Here is a 14789-nt window from a genome sequence, read left to right as displayed (position 1 = left end):
TGTATTACATGGAAAGAACTAAAGAGCACAGGAAAACAAAACAGTTCTTTGGTGTCCTTCGCAAGCAGTTTCCTGGGTAGACCAGTAACAAAGGGCACCATTGCACGATGGATCGCACAGACAATACAATTCTGCCACAAGCAGGCAGGTCAAGAACTAACAGAGGGGGCACAACCCCACTCTACCAGGAAAAAGGGAGCAACAATTGCCTTCCTGGCTAACACATCCATTCAAGACATATGCCTGGCGGCAACATGGGCTTCAGTGCACACGTTCACTGAGCACTACTGCGTGGATAAACAGATGAACAAGGAAGCACAAGTAGGACAAAGTGCTTCAACATATATTCAACAGCCAACGCTCATCTTCCACCCAGCCGCCACAAACGTAACCAACTGCTACAAAGTCAATACCCAGCATAGTGAATCCAGAAAGATTCACGCTGCAAAACTAATAGTTTCTTACCTGTTGGTGTAGTTTTGCAGCTTGAAAATCTTTGATTCACTAGCGAACCCACCCACCTCCGCCAGCAAGATGAGGCAGGAGAAGGTGGAAATACCACTAATAAAATACAAACAAACACTTTAAGAGACCAAGTGAAAAATAATTTACTTTAAGGAAGAACTTGAAAACATTGCCAAGGATTCACAAACAGAACACAAAAACAAGAAAAAAAAATCCGAAGATGGCGCCCAAAGGTGGAAGCTTCTGCAGGAAGCGTGCCGACGTCACAGGAAGTACACCACCTGGGCTACGAAGAAAAGACTACGATTCTGGACCCAACTACTAGACCGAGGAATAATGCACAGCATCGTGAATCCAGAAAGATCTTCAAGCTGCAAAACTACACCGACAGGTAAACTATTAGTTTATTTTGTGCCTCCCGAAGTTGTGGATGTGATCCTTGCCATCAGGCTTCCTTCCATGATTTCCATTTATGCCCAGTGATGAACGATATTTGCGGCCTGAAGTGTAGTACGCTAAGACAAACCCTTCACAAGCCAATCTGTCAGGTGTTTCATTGTTTCTTTTTTGTCCTCAACCCAGCACGGCCTTGCAATGTACACTATTGAAGGCTATTTGTCAAGCCTTTCAATTTGTTTGCGCCACAGTAGACCCTCAACTTGGATTTGATGTTACACATGTGTACTTACTTTGATCTGATACTCAGCAGTTTGTTGCGTCTTCTTACTCTAAAGGCTGTATTCCTCGTTGCGATCACCTCAGCTCTTTACATGAGTGACTATCATACACGATCGGTGCAAACCCCCTATACCTCCTTTTTCTGTGGCAAATTGTTGTTTAAGACTCTGACCTCCTTCTTACCAAAAGTTGTGGCTCATTTTGACCTTGGGCAATCCATCAACCTACAAGTGTTCTTTACCCCTCTTCCCCTCTCAAAGGAGGAGTAGAGGCTTTATCGGCTGGACCCAAAAGAGCTTTAAGCTTTTCCATTTATTAGATCCTGGAACACCGTTTGGAGGAAAAGCTTTTTGTGTGGTTTCCCAAGGCAAAGAAAGGGAAGGCTGTGCACTAGAGGACCCTGTGAGGATCATAGTCCTCTGCCTTTGATATCTTAGTCTGTCACGTCGTAGTCAGTGCACACATTCACAAAGCACTGCTGCCTTCACAAGAAATTCTGCCACGAAGGACATTTTTCCATTCGGTCCTGCAAAACATTTTGGTCTGAGCCCACTCTACAGACCCTCCACCCTTGGGAGGTTTTGCTTCAGTATGTATTCTAATGTGAGGAATCTACGATTAGAAGCATCCATCTGAAGAACACGTTTTGTAGCATGAATCCTTTCCAGGATTCACATGCTGTGCAACATTCTACCATCAGAGGACATACATACAATGAAGCGCGAAGAAGGAATCCTTCTCTCAACACAGACGGGGACCCGTCTAGCTAAGAGCACGTGGCCTGAGAATGCGCTGCAGTAATGCATTAAAGGGATATGGATAATACACCCTTTAAGTTCTGCCTCAACTGCCACAACAAGTTAGTAAAGAAAGACCAACACCAGACCTGCCATCTGTGATCCTTAGAGAGGCACAGTGCGTAAGACTGAGAGGCCTGCTTGGAATTCCAACCCAAGACGCTGGAGGCTGAGGGACCATTTGGCACACTACCCTATAGCAGAAATGAAAAATGCACCCTTCATTGAAACAGTTGGGCCTATCTAGTGAAGAGTAAGAGTTTAGCATCGGACACAGCTGATGCACAGAGGAGTTTAACACGAGGAGGGCAGTGAAGGAAGCAAAGTATAGAAAGCGACAGAAGGTAACAAAACAACCAAGACTCAGCCTCTAAGCTCTTGAAAGGACCGCCTCAACGTTAAAACACAACAGTTGAAGGACTACATAGCAGAAAGAGCTGCACCAGTCCAAGCAAAGGGACACCAATTGGGAAGCCAAGCGAAAGAAGCTGAAATGACAGCACTCCTTAAAAGAAAGCAGGGATTTGATGAGGCCTCAAAGAGATTTCTGCATCCTGCCGAAACTCTGAGCTGATGGAAGAAGGTAATGAGGCGGACATCAAGGCCTCTTTGACCCCAAAGCCACAAGAGGAGGGACAGGAGTTATTCAACAACAGACTCACATCACCCTCAAGGGACAGGAACAGCAGGATGACATTTGGCAGGACCTTGATGCAGAATCCCCCCAGGAGGGCATCGACAAATACCCCTCCGGGTCTTCCCCACCAGATGACCTGCTCATCTATAATGCACTCATTAGGATGGCGGCAAACACCGATTAAGTGCAACTTGAGGAGGATTCCAACACGAAAGGCCTACCATTGCAACTCAGCATCCTCAACCAAAGGAGGGAGGCCTTCTGTAAACAATCCACAGGTAAGGCTGTGACCCTGTGCATTTAAAAAAAAAGTATGAACACTTCTCACAAGTCCCCATGTACATAAAGTGGAATGTTCCAGTCTACTCCATATAGTGGCAAGAAAGAGGGGCAATGTACCAGCGTCAACTGGCCCACCACCAGATAAGAGCAAAAGGGTGATTTTAGTGGGCAGAAAGATGGACAGTCTGCAACCCAGTGGAGGATTGCCAACTCCAACACCCTCGACAATCTCTACAGACCTCAACAATGGGGTGAGGTGGAGGGCATCATGAAACATTCCCTAAAGAAATACAAAAGGAGTGCCAGGGCAGGAACCTCGCCGACTCGTGTCTAAAGTTGGCCCACAATGTGACGGACAAGGCCAGCAGGCAAATGTGTACGGGAACAAACCACAGGAGACACTCCTAGCCGAGAGTCTCTTGTTTTAAGGTGGATGTTCAGGTTTTTGTATCAATATGCCTTTCACAAGGGAAGTCCCCTTCAATGCAAGCAGTTTGGCAAAGGCTATACAATAAATCCTGTGCACACGCTCAAATGTTCAAATGAATGTTCATCTTAGAGTCTAAGCACAAAAGAAATCCAGTATTGTCACTTATGTTCTTTTCTTTGTCTTTTATTCAACAACCCAGCCAAAATGTTTCTTCGCCTGGAGATTACCCCTCGACTTCTTCAGGGCTCGAAATAATATGATGGGGTCTGTGTCAACATAAATATCAAATGTAATAAACACAATTATGGCGAAAACATATCACCATATTGTTAGAGCTGTGAGCAAGTATCACCTTAAAGTGTAAACCCTAAAACCACCAATACGCTTTACAGTATGTGACTAAAAACCTGATCAGTTTGTAGTAACATTTCAAATATTTGTTCCTAGAACAATAAATTTCTTATCAAAGTAAGTTATCCATACATTGATTGAATTAAATAAGGCAGGAGGTGTACGGTGTCGGTACACATGTGAATTAAAACTCCTCTATTAAATCCTGTTTACATGATCTCGAGCACCCAATCAGGGTCTCCGTAATAAGAATAGTGTCCACTGTATCATGCAACCCTCTGTGGACATCACCTCTTATAGCATGCTTGCATGCCAATAAGTCATGCATGACAGCTGAACCTAGATTTACTGTCATCTGTTTATGGGGCTTGTGTGAAGTTGGCCTGATATGCAGTGCTCACTATTCTAGTGATCACTATGTGTCAGTCCAAACAACCTTTATTGATTGGTTGCAAGTCAACCGATAGACCAGCTATCCTAGGAGCATGGACAAGAGCAGTCTTTAGGCTAGACTCTAGAGGGCGTGTTAAGCCAGCTGTTATACCATCACATATACCCCTTGAACACCAAGTGAAAGGACACCACACAAGTGTTATGAAAATAAACAGTGTATTTATTTAGATCACAACAGCCCTGTACTCTTTATGAGGACAGGGTACTAAGCACACAACAAAACTCTTACGAAAATACTTTAAGTTGCACAATTTACACAAATGCCCGAGGGGCACGGAAAACCATATACTATGGAAGTGGAATGCGAAATTACTAGCAGGTAAGTACTGGACTAATAGGCTTTGGAATCGCTAGGACTACGTTACTGAACCTTCAGATGACTAGTAGGAGGCCTAGGGGACTCGGGTGCAGAGTGTGCACTCTCACGCGGGGTGCGGGACAAGTCTATGGAGGCTAGTAAAAGCAAAGTTAGTGTTCTCGGGCGAACCCGATAAGATAGGTTGAAAACTAAAGTGGATCTGGACCCTTGGATAGTGAGGCTAAGCTGGGGCACCGAAATGCCGAAGTTACCTAGCCCAGGGGCTGCGGCTGCATAGGTCTGAAAAGACGTCGGGAATCCTCGTTGACGAACCAGGAGCCTGAAAGGAGTTGCTGGCAGGCGACCAGTGAAGATTGTTCGGTGGATCCAAGCCTGGATCGAAGATGGAAGACACCTGTAAGCAGAGGGGACCAAGTCCTGAATCACTAGCCAGTGATCAGATGGGCACCAGGATGGCACCGGATGGAGTCACCTCGACCAGGTGAGTGGGCGACGCCGGGCTCTGCAGTCTCGCGGACCAGGAGGCGTTGTCGGCGACCAGGATGGAGGTGCGAGCTGTCCCACGATGGTTGATTCTGTCGACGTCGCTGGACCCAGGATTGGGGCAACCAGTCTTGGCAAATTCAAGCCCACGCGGTGGACCTAAAATGGCGTCTGGAGTGGACCAGGAGGGTCCGGGGTGCTCCTCTTTTGGGAGGGAGCCAGGGCCAGTCTGGAGCAACCAGACTAGCAGTGGTGATGTCGTCGGTCGTCGTCGGGAAGGCCACAAGCCAGCGGGCTAGTAGCCAGACAACGCGGTGAGCAGCCAAAAAGCAGAAGGGCCCCACGCAGATCTCGTGGATGCTGGGGGGCTGGTCTTCGGTGCTGGAGCTGCTCAGGGTCGGGGCTTCTCGGACCCCAAAGCACTCACCAGAGGATCCCTCAGCGGTCGTGCTGGATAGAAGTCGTGCAGTTCTGATGATGGCCGGTCCCTCGAGGTCTCGTCGCACCTACGGTTCTCAGCGTAGCTGTAGAGGTAGGTAGAGGTCAGAGGTGCCAGGGAAGCCGGGTCTCGTCGTGCTGGTCGGTCGGATTCCGGAGGAAGGACGTGCAGCAAACCGCAGTGTTCTTAGATGGTGCCTGCGGATGCAGGGTGACTACTCCTTAGCCACAAGGGAGAAATCTTGAGAAGAGTCGAGAGTTCCTTTCGTAGAAAGTAGTTTCTTGATTCAAAGATGATCTAATCTGGAAGGGTCCCCGCTCCTGCCTTTATCATAAAGAAAGGGGTGGGTACGCGACTAGGTCCTGCCCTAGGGGTGGGACCAGGAAGGGGGGTGGCTACACCCCTCTCCCATGCCGGACTTTCCCCAGCTCAGGGGCTGGTGTGCCCCTGGAACTGGTTCTAGCCGGCAGATGCATAGTGAGCACCGGGGTGCCACTTGCAGTCACCTTCCTCTAAAGCCCTGCCTACCCAGGATACACAAAACCCTGTCTGGGATGGTGCTAGCACCGCCTCTGACGGGAAACCTTTTGTCCAAGCTCCCCTCGCTGGAAGGACTCCCAGCTGCAGGGGGTCAGACTTGTGTCTGTGGTGGCAGCATCCATTTTGTGATGCTGAGGCTTGAGTTAACTTTAACCGGGGTTCACAGTTAGACACATGTCGTGTCCCTCTAGAAGGGTGGAATGCTAACCCCGTCGCCAGAATTGCCGAGGGGTTAGTATTTCAATTCATATGACACCTTACTCGACATGTTTTGATAAAGCAATACCAAAGATAGCATTTAACCGCGAGGTTTATAATGCACTTAAGAGTATATGGTATGCGTTATCATGGAACAGCTATTAGGACTTGGTTCCGCAAGCTGCAAACGGGCTCAGCTCATGCCAGAGCACCATCTCACGCGATTCCAAGCATTCTGCCTTCAGGATTGTCAAGGCCTGCCATAGGAGTGACTGATAGGAATCTGTGTGTCCATTTTAGGGTTAGATATAGGTATACTATATCTAAAGCAAAGGGTGATTACACCACCTTGCCCCAGCTGTCGTGCAGCCAGTTGTGTCAGATTTAGATGGCCAGCCAGGGGTGGCATAATACATGCTTCAACCCCTGGTAGGCCCTGGGTACACCTATGCCCTGAGTTACAGTGTCTGATAAGGTGGCCCAGTACCAATTGGATATGTACCTAAGGTACATGGAATCCATTTTACAGAGAGAGCAGTAGGCCTGGGGTCCTGATTGGCAGGGTCCCAGGCCAACTAAGTCGGAAAACCAGCAAAACACCAGGCAAAAAGTTGGGGGCAACCATAGTCAGGTATCCACCTTCCTACAGCTTGGGTCCTACCTGTCTGGTTCTGTTTGTTCTACATTCTTTGTGACCAGGCCAGTTCCCATTGGTTTGCATTGGACACCTTACGCTGTTAGCACCACTGCCTGTATAAGAGTACAAGTGTGATCATGTCCATAACACCACCAAATATGCATGAATAGACCATACTAAACTCACGCCATGTGTAAGAGGCTAAGGTGTCTCACCTTACTGCCGGTTGTAATGCCATCCCGGCCGGACTAATTGGTTTGATTCACAAATGTGCTCTCCAGCAGGTTCTTTAAGTACCTAAAGGTGTAATGGCTATCATGAGTGGAACCAGCATATATACCCATGCGACTATCAATCTATAAATGGATCTACCATTGTCCCTTACCTCGTTTTACAGGTCTGTAAATACATCTTGTGCGTAGATTTATTAAAATTACTAGTCCACAAGAGCCAGGTACCTTTTAACACACTATTTTCGCTCAATCCTGACCCTTCCACTTACATCTTTCTACACTTCACATATTACTGAACAACAGTGCTCCCATGTAGTCGTAGGTAGTAGCACGCCCGTCCTGCAGCGGGGTGGTAAGACCCCCATGATGAAGCATGACACCAAGGGCCCATTTGGTGTGTGAGGGGTATTTAAACAAACACTACGTGCTTCCAACCATTGTAGGAAGTGCGCATGACCTAGAAGTTTGAGTTATTGGCGTTATAAATGCCAATGTTTTACCTATTGACCAATGAAAAGCCACCATTTACAAAGTACAGGAACAGGAGCCAATTAAACTGATGGACGATAAGTGGGCGGAGCTATATGCCCATATCCTGAATACAGCATGTCTTGAAGAGACAGCACAAGCACTGCCTAGGCCAGACCTAAGAATGAAAACAGGCCACTACATACTAAGTTCTGCTCAAGATTGATGTTCGGACCTGTGCAGATTCCAAGCAGCCGCTCTGCTTTGAGAATCTGGCACATGCGCACTACTAATGAAGAAATGTAGCACACAGCAGGAGAGATGCAAAGTGAGCTGTGTCTCCTTCACTGCTGTGCTGCACCATCACTGCTACCCTGCATCTTAAGCCTCAGTTTGGGCCTCAGAACCATAGTCAGATTGGGATCACAATTCTGCCTGGCCACTCCACCTCCAGCTCCTCTGATGAAGGTCGTCCCAGGTATTGCGCCCTGCGTCTATCTTCCATTGGGCAGTCCGGTACTCTTATTAGCAACGCCACCTTGTTGTCTCCGTAGCTGCTGCTATATGCATATTCTCATTGTGGTCCACTTCGGTGTGCTTCAGCATGGTGCTGTCTGCACCTGTCGCCTTCATCTGACTAAGTGTGCACTTGGCGTGTCTTATGTTCCCGCCTGTTCTTTTGAGACATCTCTCAGTTCCTGCCTCTTGCCCTTCGCTTCCTGGATGCTGCCTGTCCGGCCTCCCTTGCAAGGCCTCGCCTGGTAGGCTCTGATTAAGTCCCTCCACTTGTCCTCTGGCTTTCGTTGGTGACACGCTCTTCATTTCTGGTATATGGCTTAGTGCCGTTTCTACATCTCATACTCGCACAGGTATGGTCTTGCGCCATTCTGGCAGTTTTGTCATGCCTTGCATCCCGTTGTCTTTTGCTCTGAGCTCCTTGGGTTGCTTACTGGCTGCTCTGCCACAGCTTTCCACATAGTTTGTCACTTGGAGGCCGGCTCGGTGCAATCGGGCACTTTCTATTCTATTCTATTGCAGACCTACCTCCGCCTTGGGGTATGGCTGTGGTATCTATTCTAAGTTAAGGAATCTGTGGCGAGATGTCTCTATCAGGTGTACGAGTTACTTACCTTCTGTAACGTGGTATCTGTTAGAGACGTTGTGTAGCCACAGAATCCTTAACGCCCACCCATCCTCCCCATTCTGCCAGGACCTTGCCAGATGGGCTTCTCCAATTTGCCTCCTTTCAGTTGGTACTGGTCTTCATCCAGGGTGCTCAAATTGGTCCGACCATTTTAAGAACTGCCATATGCAGCGCCTCCCTCCAGGTGGCTTCTCTTCCTGTAGAGCGGTGCCTTTTGCTTTGTCTTGATCGGTAGCGTCTTCTTCCCTTTCTCTGCATTCCTCCACTCAGGTCCTTCCAGTGAGGGGTCTTCTCCTGTTGCTTTCCCTCCCGCCTCTTCCATCGATCTAGAGCTCGTCTCCTCTAGTCGTCTTTGGGATCTGCTGGGCTGTGCTTTAGCCTTCCATTACTATAGTAGAAGTGCCGTTCTTGTACTGCCTTCTCGCAGTACATTGTTGTTCTTCCTGTGCTCCTCCCTTTTGGACCAGAAAGCAAAAGGCACACAATTGATGGACGGAATGCAGAACCAATCAAAACATTCACACCCAGTCACGAGATCTTAGTGAAATCAATCGATCTTTTGCTCTCTATGCCACCCCAGTTTAGTCCCTTTTGGGCCGCCACAGTTCTGCGTTGTAATAAATCTACCTTTGTCCAGATATTCTTTCCTTGTTCCTCAACCTCTGGGGATGGTCCACGATTCGCTTTGCTGCATTGTTTCTCGGAGTCATGATCTGCCTTTACTTCCTGGTTTGTAAGTAGACCGTGTCTAATACAGTCCTTAATGATGTTATGCACCATCCGATTTCTTTGTTTTACGGATTTTCTCCTTCGAACACTGTTACCATACTTTCACAGTTTTGTTAGTGGCTCAGCGTTGTGCAGCGGAAAAGTTGTATATTATTTGAGTATTTCAAGTGGGTGCTGCATGGTGGGAATCCGGTTGCAATGTGGGTCTCTATTGAATTTCATAATGCTTATTATTTAAGAGTTTTGTGTAATTTGTTTAGTGTCTTTTATTCCTGGCTGTACAGGCCATACTGTTCTACACCTGTAGGAAAAAAATAATAAAATTGTGCTTTTATAATTGACTATATAAATACCTTTTTAGAAGCTGTAATTCCAGGATGGTCCGACTTTTGGGCAACTTTTCTGGTTTGGAAATGTATAAGAAGCATCTGTTTTTTTTTTATTCGTAGTAGTTGAAAAGGCATACTGAGAGGTCGAGCTAACAAGCAATGCTTCAAGGGTGACATATGGACACTGCTGCTAACAACTGGGTTCCTTGGGGAAATGTGTGATTGCTGACTTCAGCAAATATCAGGAAAGTTCACACCTCCCATGGATTTAGCCAGTTGAAGTTTCTTGATTATGATTCTGGGTTGTCTGTCTTTCTATGGAAAGAACCTACGGTCCTGTTCGTGACGAGCAGGGCGACTGGAAATATGCAGTTCTGCACCCACTCCTTTCTCGAGCAAGTATGGATTTGCCACATAATCCATTATCTGCTGCATAATCTGCGTACTTTAACAAAAAAACTATTTCCTGCTGAAACGAATCAAAGGTTCCTAAAATCGCGGTTGAAGGCCCAATGAAAAGGTTGAGTGGTTATCTTTCTCTTGCTTGTTACTGTTTTTGGGTGTTCTACTGGTACTAATTCAGTGAAACCTTTGCCCAGACAGGGTTAACATTTGAAAAAATGACAGTACTACTTCATAATCTTTTCACAAAAAATGCTACATCAGGTCTCATAATTTGGCTTTTCTTGTCGCAAAATTCAGCCCTCCCCTGCCGCATAATTCTAGTGGCCCTGGTTATGTGGAAGGGCAGTGGAAAGGTTCATGGAAACTTCTATAAGGTGTATAGTATGATCAGTGTCATTTTGATGGTGCTGAGGTGGCACCACCACAAACAATTATGAGGAGAAACATTTGTTTTTCTCCGATCTCTTCAATTACCTTTTTTTTTGTTGAGATTGGTGGAAGAGGTTGTATATATGGTGATAGTACCAAGTTATTTTTGTTGTGCACCACCTGTAGTTGCATTTATAAAAGTGATGGTTCATAGTAATTTTAGGGGTTTTAGAAACTGTTTTGTCTAGTTAAGCTAATAGCCAAAAATGGAGGCATACCTGTCAATCTTGCTGAGTAAATTTTGGATGGAATGCTATGCATTAATGAAGAGAATGTCGTCGGCATGCACTGTTGCATTCTTGGGAAGGTGTTTTATTGCCTTATATGCTTTTAGTTTTTCCTAATTTTCTCTGTACAGTTCTAGTGCTGGGATGAAAAAATGCGGGCAGTGAGAGAATCTTTGCTTAGTCACTTTCTAGAGGTTTATTCTACAGTTGCATATTCAATTAGTGAGGAGTGATATTTTGGGTCTTTTATATAAGAGTTTGATGTATTTGATAAGCTTGAGTGGCAAGCCCAAACATTTGGAGATGAGGCCATTCAAATCCATCAAATGCATTTCAGTATAATCAGTTCATCTGATTTTGCTTTGGAGGTATTAGATAGTAGTCTTGTATTAACTGACGTATCCAGGTACCTTTAAGGAAATCCCGTCTGTGCCCATCACTACCTCTCTGACTCTCATAGTAGTCTTGTCCAAAAACCGATTGCGAAGCACAACAAGCAGTAGGGATTGCATTGGCTTGGTTGGATGTTTTTTTTTAATATTTTCTTTACTATTCCTACAAACTTGACAAAGCCTTAAACATGAGGGTATCCTTCGTGCACCTGTCTCATGCTAGAATAGTGTTTCACTCCAGACTAAGTTACGAGCTTGCGTAAGGAGTGCATGATCAGTAGTGAAAAAAGTTTTTAATTCACACCTTAATGACTCCTTGGATTTGCTACTTCTATCGTAAACTTGACTTTTAGCTGATTGCAAACCAAGAATTGAAGACATAGTTCCTAATAACCATACACTTTTCTAACCTAGGCGGGAGAGCTGCCATAATCTGCCATAATATGACTACACTACATACCTTTGAGCAATTTAGTACACAAGTCTTGCTCTTGTCTCTTGAATTCCATAACAACCGCTGACTCGGTTGCCGACTAATTTACCAATTTACCAATCTATCAAACTCCAGCGGACTTCATTTCCTGGCTTGAAGCATCCACCACCCTTCTGCGATTTCCTCCTTGCTTTTTTACCAAACCTCTCACTAAAACTACTTAAATGTTTTAATGTGAGTGTGTATATTAATGCTGATGATTCTCGGATTACTGTCAAATTAAAGGATAATGCCCTCAATTCTAACACAATCTTACCCCATGACCATTTTCACAGAGGGAAAAAAAAATGAAACCCAGCCAAATCTCACATTTTGACAATTCATAACAAACCCACTTTCTGAGAACCTACTGTAGCTGCTGCAGTTATGAGTGCCCTCATGCAGTTAGCTATTTGAAATCAGGATATCCTTTTTTCAGTATCCTGTGACACATATTGCCATTTTTAAATCTGGCTCAGCCGATAATCACGAATGCCTTTGTCCATTCACATCTCGCCTACACCAATTCAGCCTATCGAAGTCTTTCTGCTAAATCTATGAAAAGACTGCAAATAATTCAAAATACCCTTGTGAGATCAATCTTTGGTCTCCCCAAAAAATTGTTCTCTATCAACATCAATCAACTTCATCAGCTCCCAGTTAAAAAGATTTTATTCAAAACATCTTGTATGATGTACAAATGTATCATGATACTGCTCCTAACTTTCTGGCTTGCTAACATAGCCAACTTTGAAATTCTGTGCTTAAATTACAAGTGGGGATGCCTAGTCTTCAGGATTCAAGGCACAACTTAGTGAAATTCCATTCCCTCTGAAATCCGCTCCTCGGCTATGCTTTTAAAGTTCAGAAAGGCCTTAAAAACGAGGAGCTTCACCTATGACATTTAATATATTGCCATTGGCAGTCTTAGCAGTCTCTCATTGCCAAAGCTGTACAGTGACAAGAGACTCCTTCAGGAGTGTTAGTTTACTCAATACAAAACCCTATAATTTAATATTAAAAGCTAGTATTATTCCTTTCACTAATCCATACTGATCTTGCTCAACTATTTTAGTAATTATGCAGTTCAGTCGGTTTGTCAGAATTTTACAATTTGCATTTCAGGGATATGGGCCGGAGAGTTAGATATTTCACTGAAGTGGTTGTACAGATCCGGAAGTCTGTGCCAATTCAGCTTGGAGGGATTTGATAGAATTTAAGAGGTAGACCGTCCAGGATTTTTGGTGCGGGTGCATTCATTTATTTTTAAAACCCCAAATGCTGTTGCTGATCTCACCCCGATTTTTGTTGGCCTTGAAGTACAATGTACTGCCTCTAGGGAGCATGCAACTGTAAAGGTAAACAAGGAGTTATGGTCCTATTTGGTTGGTTTTATTAACTGGTCTGTATTTTTAGAACTCCTTGAAATGTATGCGATCTCTGGATCTTGACCTTTCAGGTTATTAATTAAGATCATTCAAATGAGTTCAGGTTATTAATTAAGATGATTTTTGATATCCCATTCCTAGCTGGGGTAATTGATTGGCTGTAATGGGAGTGAAGCTCCTAATGTGGTTGTTGGGTTTGATGCTGAGGAGAATGTTCTTTGCTGCATAAGTACACCTCTTACTGAATAACACTAAGTATGTAGAAGGAAGGTTGTTCAATTTCCAATTTCTTGATCTTTCTTAGTAATTCTTTTGTTGGTGCTTAGCCCCTTCGATGCTCATGTAGGGGTCACCTCGTCATGAAGCACGGTGCTAGTGTGCTCATGACGAGCTGAGCTCGTCATGACCACACCCAGTTCTATTATGGCCCAGTTCAGGAGAAGAATATCTCCAGCATCGATGAGGTTAATTTTTCAAAATTGCAGATTCATTTTAACTATGCTTACCAAGGGCTAGTATAAAAGTTACATTTGCATTCATTTTGATTTACCACTTGAAATTAAGGAGAAAATCAGAAGTAAGCCACTATTCCTCATTCAAAACAATGAATGTAACTCCATGTCTTTGAATTGCTACCACAGGTTTAGGATGACCACAGAGGTTCTTTGTAAACTGTGTGTGTGTGTGTGTGTGTGTGTGTGTGTGTGTGTGTGTGTGTGTGTGTGTGTTTATATATAATCCTGCATCAAGCAGCAGCAAAACTGTTGCACATAGCTGCAACATACCACTCAAAAGCTAAATGTAGTCCTGCTAATTTAAATCCAATTTGATTTTTCTCCACAGGGCTTGTTCCATCCGGCCAGAAAAGTCAGAGATGTCTACTGGAAAATATATAATTCTATTTATATTGGCTCACAGGATGCACTTATTGCGCATTATCCCAGAATCTACAACGACGAAAAGAACACCTACATTCGATATGAACTAGACTACATCTTGTAACTGTATTTAGTATTGTGATATGTAGAAATTTGTTACTTGCTTAAACTTGCTTCAAATTGATTTATGTAAAAATCTGAAATTCCACATTGGCGTACAGGTGATAGCACCTTCACAGATCTAGATATGCAGTAGCATGCTTTTTAAAATGTGTCCTTGTTTTTGATGTAAACACAAAGCCAGTAGTGACCAAGAAAATGTGATTAAACAGAATACTGGAGGGATTTCACTTTCAATTCATCTTTACGAAGATTCAGACTTCATTCCTTGTATTGAAGGGGGGTGTTTATTTGAAAAATAAACATTTGTGTATAAAATACATTTAAGACTCCTTTCCACTTCTGTTTACCAGCTCACCTTTCATTTAAGCATGTATTCAAACCTTTAATTGTTTTACTTGCAGATTCAACGACTTTGAATATTCCAGGTGCAATGCTTGATCTGGAAAATGTATGCTGGAGCTTTCCTGCAGCAAAATTTGGTGTTGGCTCTTTCAACATCAGAAGTGGAAGCGTGATGTCAGCAGAGCCATATAACACCAGAACCGGTGCCATAATTGCAGTTCTGTTTTTTATTTCATGCCTTTTAACTTAATCCAAAGTTTCACTCTTCTTGTGAGGAGATTGTCTCGCAAAGAAAAATCATTCTTTGGTGCAGTAGAGACAATGTCCCCACCTAAGTGCTCGGGCTTTAAGCCATGTCAACATTGTAATGGGTAGATTTCCAACACAGACCTGTGCAGTGACTGACTGTATTAGTTTGAGGCAATAGTTTTCGAAGTGGTGCCCCTCAGCGGCAGGACGGCTGCTTAACATTCATGCTCGTGGGGATGTCGAGCATAACAGAGAAGGTGGGGGCTCCAATG

General features: G+C 44.5%; 1 protein-coding gene across 1 annotated transcript in view; it reads left to right on the top strand.

Annotated features, from left to right (window-relative positions):
• SF3B1 (splicing factor 3b subunit 1) overlaps positions 1 to 14245 on the top strand; it is a 322360-nt gene extending 308115 nt beyond the window's left edge. Inside the window, exon 25 of the mRNA XM_086955420.1 lies at positions 13769 to 14245. Coding sequence (XP_086811546.1) covers positions 13769 to 13927 — 159 coding nt within the window. The 3' untranslated portion in view covers positions 13928 to 14245. The remainder of the gene's footprint in view (positions 1 to 13768) is intronic.
• The last annotated feature ends 544 nt before the right edge of the window (positions 14246 to 14789 follow it).

The sequence above is a fragment of the Lissotriton vulgaris genome, chromosome 2_1 (genome assembly GCF_964263255.1).
Source record: "Lissotriton vulgaris chromosome 2_1, aLisVul1.2, whole genome shotgun sequence".
NCBI classification, from domain to species: domain Eukaryota; kingdom Metazoa; phylum Chordata; class Amphibia; order Caudata; family Salamandridae; genus Lissotriton; species Lissotriton vulgaris.
This window is presented reverse-complemented; position numbering and strand designations above follow the sequence as displayed.